The sequence below is a fragment of the Ipomoea nil genome, unplaced genomic scaffold (genome assembly GCF_001879475.1).
Source record: "Ipomoea nil cultivar Tokyo-kokei standard unplaced genomic scaffold, Asagao_1.1 scaffold0802, whole genome shotgun sequence".
NCBI lineage: Eukaryota > Viridiplantae > Streptophyta > Magnoliopsida > Solanales > Convolvulaceae > Ipomoea > Ipomoea nil.
This window is the reverse complement of record NW_017617230.1, coordinates 289,964-300,024: the sequence shown is the minus strand read 5'-3', so window position 1 is coordinate 300,024 and position 10,061 is coordinate 289,964. Positions and strand designations below refer to the sequence as shown.

Below are 10,061 nucleotides of genomic sequence, written 5' to 3'. Positions count from 1 at the left end.
CACTTCAGATGTTTCACTCCCTCTCTCCCATGACGGTGAAACAGAGATGAAAGCACATAAACTGGGGAAAATGGTAATTTCTCCGCCCTTTCGCTTCTTGATTAGCTGCAATTGCTTTATGACAAAACTAATCTGGCTACTGTATGATCTATAGCTTACTTTCTTGATAATCACACTCTTAGAATGGAACCCAAATCACCTTCTAAGTCAAAGATTCATGTTATGGGGTTTATTCAAAGCCCAATAACTTTAAAATGCGTAAAAGTAGTCCTTTTAATCAGTTTTATTCTAGTATTGATATTTGGGTATTTTGCATTTAGTCCCAGTTTGATTCTTTATGTAAGGAAAAGAGCCTCTTATTTTACGGTTGTATTAGACTGTGGAAGCACTGGTTCAAGAGTGAATATATATGAGTGGATGCCTAATAATGGGGAATTCCCAATTTTGGTGAATACTTATCCTGGAAACTTAACAAGGAGTGATGGTTGTAAGTACCATTGTGTGCAAACCGAGCCCGGGTTGGCCATGTTTGTTGGAAATGCGTCGGGGTTGAGAGCTTCGTTGAAGCCTTTGATTCGCGGGGCTGAGAAGTGGGTCCCGTCCGGGAAGCGTGGGGTTACGCCTATATTTGTCTTGGCTACTGCCGGGATGAGGAGGTTGCCAATCGAGGATGCTAGTAGAGTTATGGAAGGCGTTGTGGGTATTGTGAAAGAGCATGGCTTTTTCTATCGGAAAGATTTTATTAGGGTGTTGAGTGGGAGGGAAGAAGCTTATTATGGCTGGGTTGCGTTGAATTATAAAATGAGGATGTTAGGGAACACATCGGGATCTCACACCTTGGGACTTCTCGATTTAGGAGGCTCCTCTTTGCAAGTTGTGACGGAAATAGATGAATTTAGAGAAGATGAACATGTTTTTAGGTCGAGAATTGGCTCGGTTGAACATAAATTGTTAGCGTACTCGTTACAAGCGTTTGGTTTTAATGAAGCTTTTGATAGGGCGCTTGCTATACTTAGTCAGACACAGGCACGTCGAGAAAGTAGGGGTGAAATCTTTAAAGTTAGGCATCCGTGTCTAAGTTCTGGTTTTGTGCAAAATCATACATGTCGTGGTTGCTTTGGGCAAAAACCTAGCAGCTCGGAAGATTCTAGTAGTCGGATGATGACATGTGAGTTGAACTCTATTCTTGTACTTGGCGATCCAAACTGGGAAAAGTGCAAAGTTCTTGCAATGGAAGTTGCAACCAACTCAAGCAATTTAGAGCGGTCAAAAGTTGCGGAACAGAATTGTGTTGGCTTGCTCTCATACGGAAGTAAGTTTCTTTTTTAAGTATATTACACTTTGCACACATGTATTGAATCATTATTAATTCCGAGTAGATCTATGCCTATCTATCAATAATATTTGCTCCTTTTCACTGGATGATGGCAGACTCCAGCTTTACTTCTTGATTCTTCAAAATTTCATCGAACCCTTTTTTCCTAATCCTGCAATTTATGTTCATTAAAAGAACAAAGTATAAAAGACCATATTTATGCCATCATTTTTGAATTTTATATTTTGTTAGATTTGTCAAGTAGAATGCTGACAAATCAAGTTTAGATATCCTTTTTTGAGGAAAAGAAAGTTCAGATATCATTTTTTACTTGACAAAATGAAGTTCAATTTGTCAAGTAGCAAACTTTTTCCATTCGTTTTGTGTATAATCCAACTACTATATAGCAAATTGAGTAAACTGTAAGAATTGAACGTGAAAGCCATTTAAAAGCGTCGAATGCTGACATGGTAAGTTGGTAACTATTTATGTGTGCATGTAAATTCTTATATTACATAAAGGGGGTGTTTGGTAAATGGCTGTAGCTGATTGGATTAGTGGGTTTGACTAGTGATAGCATTAGATGATTGTAGAAAAGTGTTTGGTAAATTAGCTGTCAACTTTTAATTGATTACATACAAAATGACTTTCTTAAAAAGCTGATTGAAAAAACTATTTTGAGCAGCTTTTTGAATTTTAGCATTTTGGAGCAATAAGTTGGCTAATAGTGGTCAAATAAGCCAAAATTGGCTGATAGGCTAACAATTTTACCAAACAGGGCAAAAATCAGGATGATTTCCTATCATACTAACATGCAAACTTTAAGAGGATTTCCAAATATGGAATTTATCTTTTTCTATCATTGCTGTTCTAGATATACAAACAGTGGAGTTGAACTGTTATTATTTATGCATGTTATTGTATTCTTACTGTTTTTTAACCTTCTCATTGAAGGCATAATTGAAGCTTAAGCTGTCTCATATTCGTTACTTTTTCGTTCCTATTGATGTTGGTGTAGGCGATAGAATGCAGAATCTAACTCTAAACTCTCACGAAGTCACTCGTTATCATGCTTTATCTGGATTTTTTGCTGTTTATAACATGCTAAATTTGAGCTCAAGAGCCAACTTGACGAAGATGTGGGAGACGGGTCAGGGGCTGTGTTCCAGGTCGTGGGTTGATCAGACAGACGCCAATGGGCTGTGCTTCCGTATTCTTTATATGGCATCGCTTATTAAAGACGCTCTCTGCCTTTCCAATCTGGAGATAATATTTGGTCCTGGAGACGTTTCTTGGGCGCTAGGAGCTGCACTAATTGAAGGAGGAGAACACTCGCGGCTTATTGCTACAGAATCTCGAAGAAAAGGTCTTGCCACACAACACAAATGGATGGTATCTTCTTCGATTACTTTATTTATTGTACTTGTATGTGTTCTGATGATTGTATATAGGAGTCAAATTAAATTGCCAATGCCAGGCAGGAAGATAACTTCTGGCCGGGCATCTTTGCCTTCTTACCTGTCTCCCAAACAACCTAACTAATGTGTTTTGTGGTTATACATGTGATATTTGTATATTATGGACCACAGGTTATTCATTATTGAAATATTGAGTATCTATCTAATTAAATTTAGACTGTTTTATCAGTTCCTTTCAAAACTCAAAGAACAAACCAAAGAAGAGATTTTGTTCATTATTACATGTTTCAATTACAATGTATTCATTGGGATGTGATACATTTGTTAAGCTTGATCAAAAATCCCCTGCTGCTGCTGCTTCAATAGATATCAACAGCAACCAACATATTGAAAGCAATGAAATATCAGTCAGGAAGGCTTTATGAAACATATTAGGAGTTAATGTCATTTATATGGTCCTCTGAGTATAGTGGTTTTGTTACGTTTAGTCCTAAACTTTAAAGTTAATCATCCATGATCCTTCAACTTTTAAATCTTAACCAGTTGTGGTCCTTTAAGAAGTAAAGGACCAAATCCTTTTTTTAGTAGGACCACAGCTGGTTAAACTTTGAAAGTTGAAGAACCACAACTAGTTAAAATTTGATAATTGAAGGACCATGATTGATTAACTTGAAAGTTTATAATTAAACGTGTCACCTATGGTCCTCTGAGTATAGTGGTTTTGATACGTTTAGTCCTAAACTTCAAATTAACTACCCATGATCATTCAACTTTTAAATTTTAATCAATTGTGGTCCTTTTAGAAGTAAGGGCAAAGTTGTCTTTTTAGAAGGATCACAACTGGTTAAATTTTTAACGCTGAAGAACCACAATTAGTTAAAATTTGATAATTGAAGGACCATGATTGATAAACTTAAAGTTTAGAACTAAACGTGGCAAAACCACTACCCCATATTGCATTAACTCAACATATTAGTATAATAACCACCTGTGTAGTATACTATATTATCTGCAGGCAAAGAGAAAGAATGGAGTGGGGAAAGATAGTTGTAGTAAGGAGTGTTGAATGTTGATGCACAACTAAAATCATAATGGAAATTAACCCAACAGGGTAGCTCAAGTGGCAAATGAGCTCTCTTTGTGAGGGAGAATTCCGAGATAACCCGAGTTCAATTCCCATAAGTGATGATTCCCTTTGGGCCAGTTCCCGAGCGAACGTGAATTAATCGGGTGGACTTGGACCATTAAATGAACAGAAAGACCCGGACCACCTCGTGATTTACACCAAAAAAAAAAAAAAAAAAAAATCTGGGTGTTCTTGTATACCTAGCAGATGAAGACTAACTATTGGTTAAAGAATTCAACTTCCCTAGTAAGTAACATTGTAAATATAAAACGTAGCAAATCAGCAATTGGTATATATTGTAAGCCCAGGCTCAAGTAGATATACCAGCCCTGAGCCCCTGATGATCATTCGGTTCAAGTGTGATGAGAATCTAATTCAAACACAATAGTGACAATACTATGTGTCTAGCCGTCTAGGTGAGCTAAGCTCATGGTATAATTTGCCAAACACGTAAATAATATGTAAAATAACCTGATACTCACTATCAAAACAACATAAACCACCTGGCTTTTGCATCTTCATTTCCTAAAGCTAGCTGGGATTGTTTCTTCTGTAAAGTACTCTTTCCTGACTGCATCCACTGAGCAAAATCTCACCTTGAGAGCAAGCAAAATGACAGATTAGATCACAGCAAAATGGGGTTATAAAAAGTAGGTTTTACTATGATGTACTTAAGTAAAGAGATGATGACATAAAGCCATTTGGGGTCAACTATAACCGCAAGGCTCCTGTATTATTACTTATGTGGGTTAAGGACAGGTCACTCGGTCAGAATGCAGGTGTTAGTAAATGGTGAACTGTGGTGTGGCTCAATAGTATTGCTTACCAGAGAAGCATAAGATTTAAGCATGGGTTTGGCTAGCTGCCAAACTGGTTGAAATATGAAGGGAGCTTCCACAAAAAGAACTTCACCCAATCGTCTTGGATAGTAATAGTAGAAAACGTCAAACTGCCAAAAAAAAAAAACAGAATCACTACATTAGAGAAGCTATAACAAGACAATAGATATTACTAATATTAGTCAGGCTTTGTCCAGCTAATAGGGATTGAAGTACACAGGTGTATGACCATTGACCACTAAGGAAGTTAAAGCACATAAAGTTCCATATATGTCTGTAAGCTTTTAACCTGACATAGGAAGTACTTCTTTTACCATATTTCTGTTCTGAGAATTTAATTAACTACTTTTACAATATGTTTGTTCTGAGAATTTAATTAATCTCAACATATGGAATTTGGTGAACTATTGAGGATTCAAGAGCCAGCATCTGCAACACATAAATTACCAGAAATGTGAGGAATTTAAGATCTGCATTCTGTGTGCCAAAACCTCTCAGGTCAATGATAGCTAGTATGGTTTCTGTACCAGCTGGAAATCTACTTAGTGCCTTCTCAATTAGAAAAACACATAACTTCTCATCTTCATAAGGATCCTGCTTATGTGGCCAAACATATCAAAATTATAAAGGGAGTAAGAAAGAATTAATTGAAACCAAAACTGAGGTGAGTGTGCTATAGGGTGGGATAGGCTAGAATGGATACAATTACTGTTTTCGTAAGTATATGAGTTAAATAAATTTTTTGTACAGGTATAACTAACATTCATTTAAAACATAGATATTTCAATATGTGCTTACTGCAGTCATAAGTACATCAGTTAAATGGATTTTTAGTACAGGTATAACTAACATTCAATTAAAACATTATAAATATTTTAGTATTAAATATTTAATTCAGACTATAAAAATTAAAATACTGAGTACTCAGTTAATATTAAATTCAAATGTAATAAACCATTGCAAAAGGAGCAAAATTAAAATATAAGTTGAGAAATTACAATTTGTAGTGCTATTGACCAAACAACTCTTTTTTGTTCTTCTAATTTTAAATTCAGCAGCTAATAATCTTATTATCTACCACAGTTGGAAAGATAATCAACTATAAAAAGTTGATGAAATAAAAATGATAATCCACTAACTTTGGTGCTGGAGTTACCTGTGGGAAATGTTTGGATGCCTCCACTATAAGCACAGGTCTGCCATACACATCAAAATTGTCGTGCAAATAGGCTTTCCCAGTTTCAGCTTTGCTTTTCACTGACTCCTCTGACAGGTTTGATACGCCAAATTCATGGCGCCATCTCTGATAGCGAAAAAGGAAATTTTGATATATAAAAGTCTGGGTTTCTGTACTTGTTATAGCATACAGAACAATGGTTACTACTCTTTCACAGGTGAAACTATGATATTCAACAAATTAAACCAGCAGTAAGGACAAGCGGAGCAGATTATCTTAATCCGCCACATCCTCAATCCAAAAAGAAGAATAATTTATTTCCAGTATTAAAGTTAAATATACTGAATGAAAACATGAATACAAAAGTTCAGAGAAATATTACTATAGCTTTAGTCAACTTGGAAACAGCATCTTCCACTGAAAACTTTCGGTCTTTTAGAAACCACAGTATCATCTCTTCGTCAACTCTTCCATTTTTTCCCACTGGCAGATTGCCATATTGTGAAAGCTTCTCTTTCACTTCAAGCACTAACTGTTGCATTTTGAAGTAGGCACCATCAGATTTTATTGAACTATAATCACCTAAGAATTGAAGTGAACAACAGCATCAGAATAAATCATATTGGTAAACCATCGTTAGTGAATTGAGCCTAACAATTCGAAGGACTACTAGGAATGTAACTTTGAAACTCAATAACCTAACCCAAATATGCCATTAGTTATGCTGGCCCAATCGCATGGTGAATATTTGACTTTCAAGTCAATTGTAAATATTGTCTTCAGTTCATGCATTTACAATGATATATTATTCAAACTATCCACTGTTTCCAAAAACAGCTCTATAAAGTTTAACTTTTCACAATTGAACAGCCACTTGTATTTCCCGCACTGCAAGAGAGGTTCAAATTTACTAAGAAGTTGTTATACACTGGCAAGCCTTCCCACATGCAACTCTTGACAATAGTTTTACACACAGAATGACATTACTATATGGAAAAAAGAGATTGGTTTAAAAGAAAAAGGTTTGGAAAATAAATGCAGGTACAGACACATGCACATGCACATCTGCAGAACACAACATTCAGACCTACATAGAGGGGGAAGGGGAGAGGGAGAAGTAACAGAATAATGGAAAGAATTCAGTAAAGAGGAAAAATAAAATTACATACACCACCATTCCATTGTTGGGAGAAGCAAGTGGTAGAATTATGATCCTTATTCTTCTTTAAGATATAAAGATCCCCCATCCCCCCCCCCCCCCCCCCCCTCCCTTCTATTAACTAGTGTACTAGGGGCACAGATTTATTTATTTATTTTTTATTTTTGTGTACTATTGACTCTGTTACAATACACTATCTGTTCATAGGAGCACATAATTTAATTCAATAAATCTTAAAGTTGACATCAGAACTGGTAAAATAGAAAGAATGAAGATCCAGGCCATTTAAACTAGGAATTCAGATGAATTAGTGGAGGCCACTAGCATAGATGGATAAGATTTGGTAACTAGTCGCAATTTCTAAGGTACATTTGCATCAGTCTAACTAGTAAAGTCAGAAAGCATGTGCTGCATTCATTAATGCATATCTTTACCTGCAGCAGTTTAACATGGCCTACCTTTACTATTTAAAACACAACAATATACAAAGAAACACAATTATCAAACTGCCCTCATTGTATCACCTTTCTCTACAGCTTCTATTAATCATTTTCTGCACCGAATTTTTTAAAAAAGAAACATAACAAGTTGGATACATTTAACAATATTATTTCTTCAAAAAAATTTCTGGTTAATCAAACTAAGCACCTTCTATCAAAAATGGAAAATTGGCTATCTTCAAATGGGAAAAGATTTCTGTTTCAACTAATTGTTCCAGCACAAGTGAAGATGTGAATCGACTTAGACCTTCGCTGGCAAATAGCCAATAGCGAAGTTGTGAACGAGGTCAATTTCATCAGTAAAAACACTGACCTCTCTAATCACCATACCCTCACCATTCACTGAAAGGAAAGCTTTCCCTGGCAGTGAAATATTAGCAGACCTCAACAGAATCGGAGGCCAATTAACTAAAATTTTCAGAATAAAATCCAAATCACCCATACAAGTTCATCAGTAAACCAATCTGCTATACGAGTCCTACAACCTCCGTTCTCAATTAAACTTCTCTGACTCTCTATCCTACTTCTCATACAAAAAAAAATTAAAAAATTCTCGTTCAATAAACTAAACTAAATGAACAACAAGCATTCAAGTTTAGCTTTAAATAAGCTGGAAAACTGTCCAAGTCGCATTTTCAGTTCAATAAAATAAATTAAACGCAAAAAAACAAATTAAAAAAAAAATCGAAGAAATGCACAGTACCTTGCGGGTTTCCTTTGGGTCCATGGCGACACAATTTGGAAAGCAGAGCCTCCGAAAGCCAGTGCGCTTGCGGGGAAGCATTGGAGCAGTTGTGACGAAAAGGAGAGTCGCATGGCTTCTGGCTTGGAGGCCCAAGTGAAACGCCATAGCTTAAATGCTTCAAGTGAGGCAGATTTGTTCACAGAATCCTATCATAAGAGAGGGGATTGAAGAAAGGAGTTTCGTGTACGTTATTTAAGAGACCCTTCCCCAGGAAAAAAATGTACTCCGTAACATCGTAAGTTGGAGTATCAAAATTGTGAGTGACTGTTAGCACCTTTGATTTAATGAAAGTCATCACATGTTTGATTGCCATTTTTTTTTGGTTAGATTATGAGGTGTTTAATTTCCAATGAAAATACCGCTACTCAGGCCAATCAAGCTGGTTGATTGATAATTTTTTTGAAGATCAAAACTTAATGCATTAAATCACCAATAAGACAGTTTACAAGAAAAGCTGGTGGAACATCAAACCATTCCCCACAACCTGACTCTGAATAGGCCTCCCTAGCCACAATATGGGCGGCACCATTCGCAAAACGTTTTGCAAACTTGAATTGGACATCGTCTATCCCAGCGCCAATTTTTAAAACACAAGTACAAGGCTATCCTTATCTTGCAAATCTCTCTCATTTTAAAAAATGGATCTCACTTCTACATCATCAAAATTTTAATTTCTTCACTATTTTTTTTTACATCCATACAAATCTCTTTCACTTTCAAAAATTGGTCTCATTTTTATACTATATTATAAATATAATAATAAAATAATAATAAAGAAATTAAAAAAAAAAACTACTTATGGCGCAGCAGCTTTTACTGCTATTTTGGTAGCAAAAGCTGTCTTAGCAAATTTGCTATAAAATAAAATAAAAAAATTTTACTAGCCACATAAACAATTTTACAAAATTAATAATACTTTTTGAAATTTTCGGTCAAAGTACCTATGAGGTCCTTGTACTATAGTATTTTGTTCAATTTAATCATTCTACCTTAATTTTGTTCAATTTAGTCCCTGTACTTTGAAAAGTGAAACAATTAAGGACAATAGCTGATGTGGCGCTGACATTATCTCTGCCACGTCATCATACTTACATGCCAACTCATATATTAATTTATAAATATTTAAAATTAATTATTTTTACCACAAATATATTACATTATTATGTCATAAATAAATACATAAATATTTGTTCATATAAGCTATTGTCCTTAATTGTTTCAATTTTTAAAGTATAGAGACTAAATTAAACAAAATTAAAGTAGAAGGACTAAATTGAACAAAACACTATAGTATAGGGACTACATAGGTATTTTGACCGAAATTTTCACATCATCTTGCCAATGACATATTTGTCCGGATAAGGTCAAATGATAAAAGTTAATGAAATGTTTGAAAACATAATCTAAAATTAACAAAAGAAAAGAAAAAAAAAAAACGAAAGAATTTATCTTTGTATGTAATCTAAAAACATAATAATTCTCATCAATTAAGGTTATATCATTATTGATTTATGTACGTTTTTTCTATTAATTATTTTATATCTACTATCTACTATACTAACAAGAGCCCAAGAGAGTTAGGCCTATAATGGGTAGAAAAAATGGCGGTCACAGATTTTAATCAAATGAATGGCTCAGATTGATTAAAAGATTGATAAAATTTAAATTTTACACTAAAATTTCCTAAAATACCCACACACCGTTACTAATTCCGTTAAAATTTTAAGAATTGTCGTTAGTTCACCGTTAACTTACTCATTGATTTCAATAAAAAAAAAAAGT

The 10,061-nt window shown here is 34.8% G+C and overlaps 2 protein-coding genes across 7 annotated transcripts; one reads left to right on the top strand and one right to left on the bottom strand.

Annotated features, from left to right (window-relative positions):
• On the top strand, positions 1 to 2,956 carry LOC109177175 (probable apyrase 7). Of its 3 annotated transcripts, none has more exons than XM_019326481.1 (3): positions 1 to 73; positions 377 to 1,312; positions 2,334 to 2,956. In XM_019326481.1, the coding sequence occupies exons 2-3, from the start codon at positions 418 to 420 to the stop codon at positions 2,855 to 2,857; spliced, it is 1,419 nt and encodes a 472-aa protein (XP_019182026.1). In that variant the 5' UTR covers positions 1 to 73; positions 377 to 417; the 3' UTR covers positions 2,858 to 2,956. The 3 variants fall into 3 exon arrangements, with proteins under 3 accessions (XP_019182026.1, XP_019182025.1, XP_019182024.1); XM_019326480.1 differs by having other exon boundaries at positions 321 to 1,312; XM_019326479.1 differs by having other exon boundaries at positions 7 to 1,312.
• A 28-nt stretch (positions 2,957 to 2,984) lies between these two features.
• On the bottom strand, positions 2,985 to 8,495 carry LOC109177176 (phosphatidylinositol transfer protein CSR1). Of its 4 annotated transcripts, none has more exons than XM_019326483.1 (7): positions 8,238 to 8,493; positions 6,258 to 6,407; positions 5,855 to 6,001; positions 5,146 to 5,292; positions 4,686 to 4,808; positions 4,340 to 4,455; positions 2,985 to 3,112 (listed from the first exon to the last, which is right to left on the bottom strand). In XM_019326483.1, the coding sequence occupies exons 1-6, from the start codon at positions 8,382 to 8,384 to the stop codon at positions 4,378 to 4,380; spliced, it is 792 nt and encodes a 263-aa protein (XP_019182028.1). In that variant the 5' UTR covers positions 8,385 to 8,493; the 3' UTR covers positions 2,985 to 3,112; positions 4,340 to 4,377. The 4 variants fall into 4 exon arrangements, with proteins under 4 accessions (XP_019182028.1, XP_019182029.1, XP_019182027.1 ...); XM_019326484.1 differs by having other exon boundaries at positions 4,361 to 4,455; XM_019326482.1 differs by lacking the exon at positions 2,985 to 3,112 and having other exon boundaries at positions 4,125 to 4,455.
• Positions 8,496 to 10,061: the final 1,566 nt, after the last annotated feature.

Coding starts and splice junctions, on each gene's coding strand:
- LOC109177176 (XM_019326483.1), bottom strand. CDS start 8,384: ATGGCGTTTCACTTGGGCCTCCAAGCCAGAAGCCATGCGACTCTCCTT. Junction 4,809..5,145: donor TTAAATTCCTCACATTTCTG/GTAATTTATGTG, acceptor TTTTTTTGGCAG/TTTGACGTTTTCTACTATTA. Junction 4,456..4,685: donor TTAAATCTTATGCTTCTCTG/GTAAGCAATACT, acceptor CTTGCTCTCAAG/GTGAGATTTTGCTCAGTGGA.
- LOC109177175 (XM_019326479.1), top strand. CDS start 184: ATGGAACCCAAATCACCTTCTAAGTCAAAGATTCATGTTATGGGGTTT. Junction 1,313..2,333: donor TGGCTTGCTCTCATACGGAA/GTAAGTTTCTTT, acceptor ATGTTGGTGTAG/GCGATAGAATGCAGAATCTA.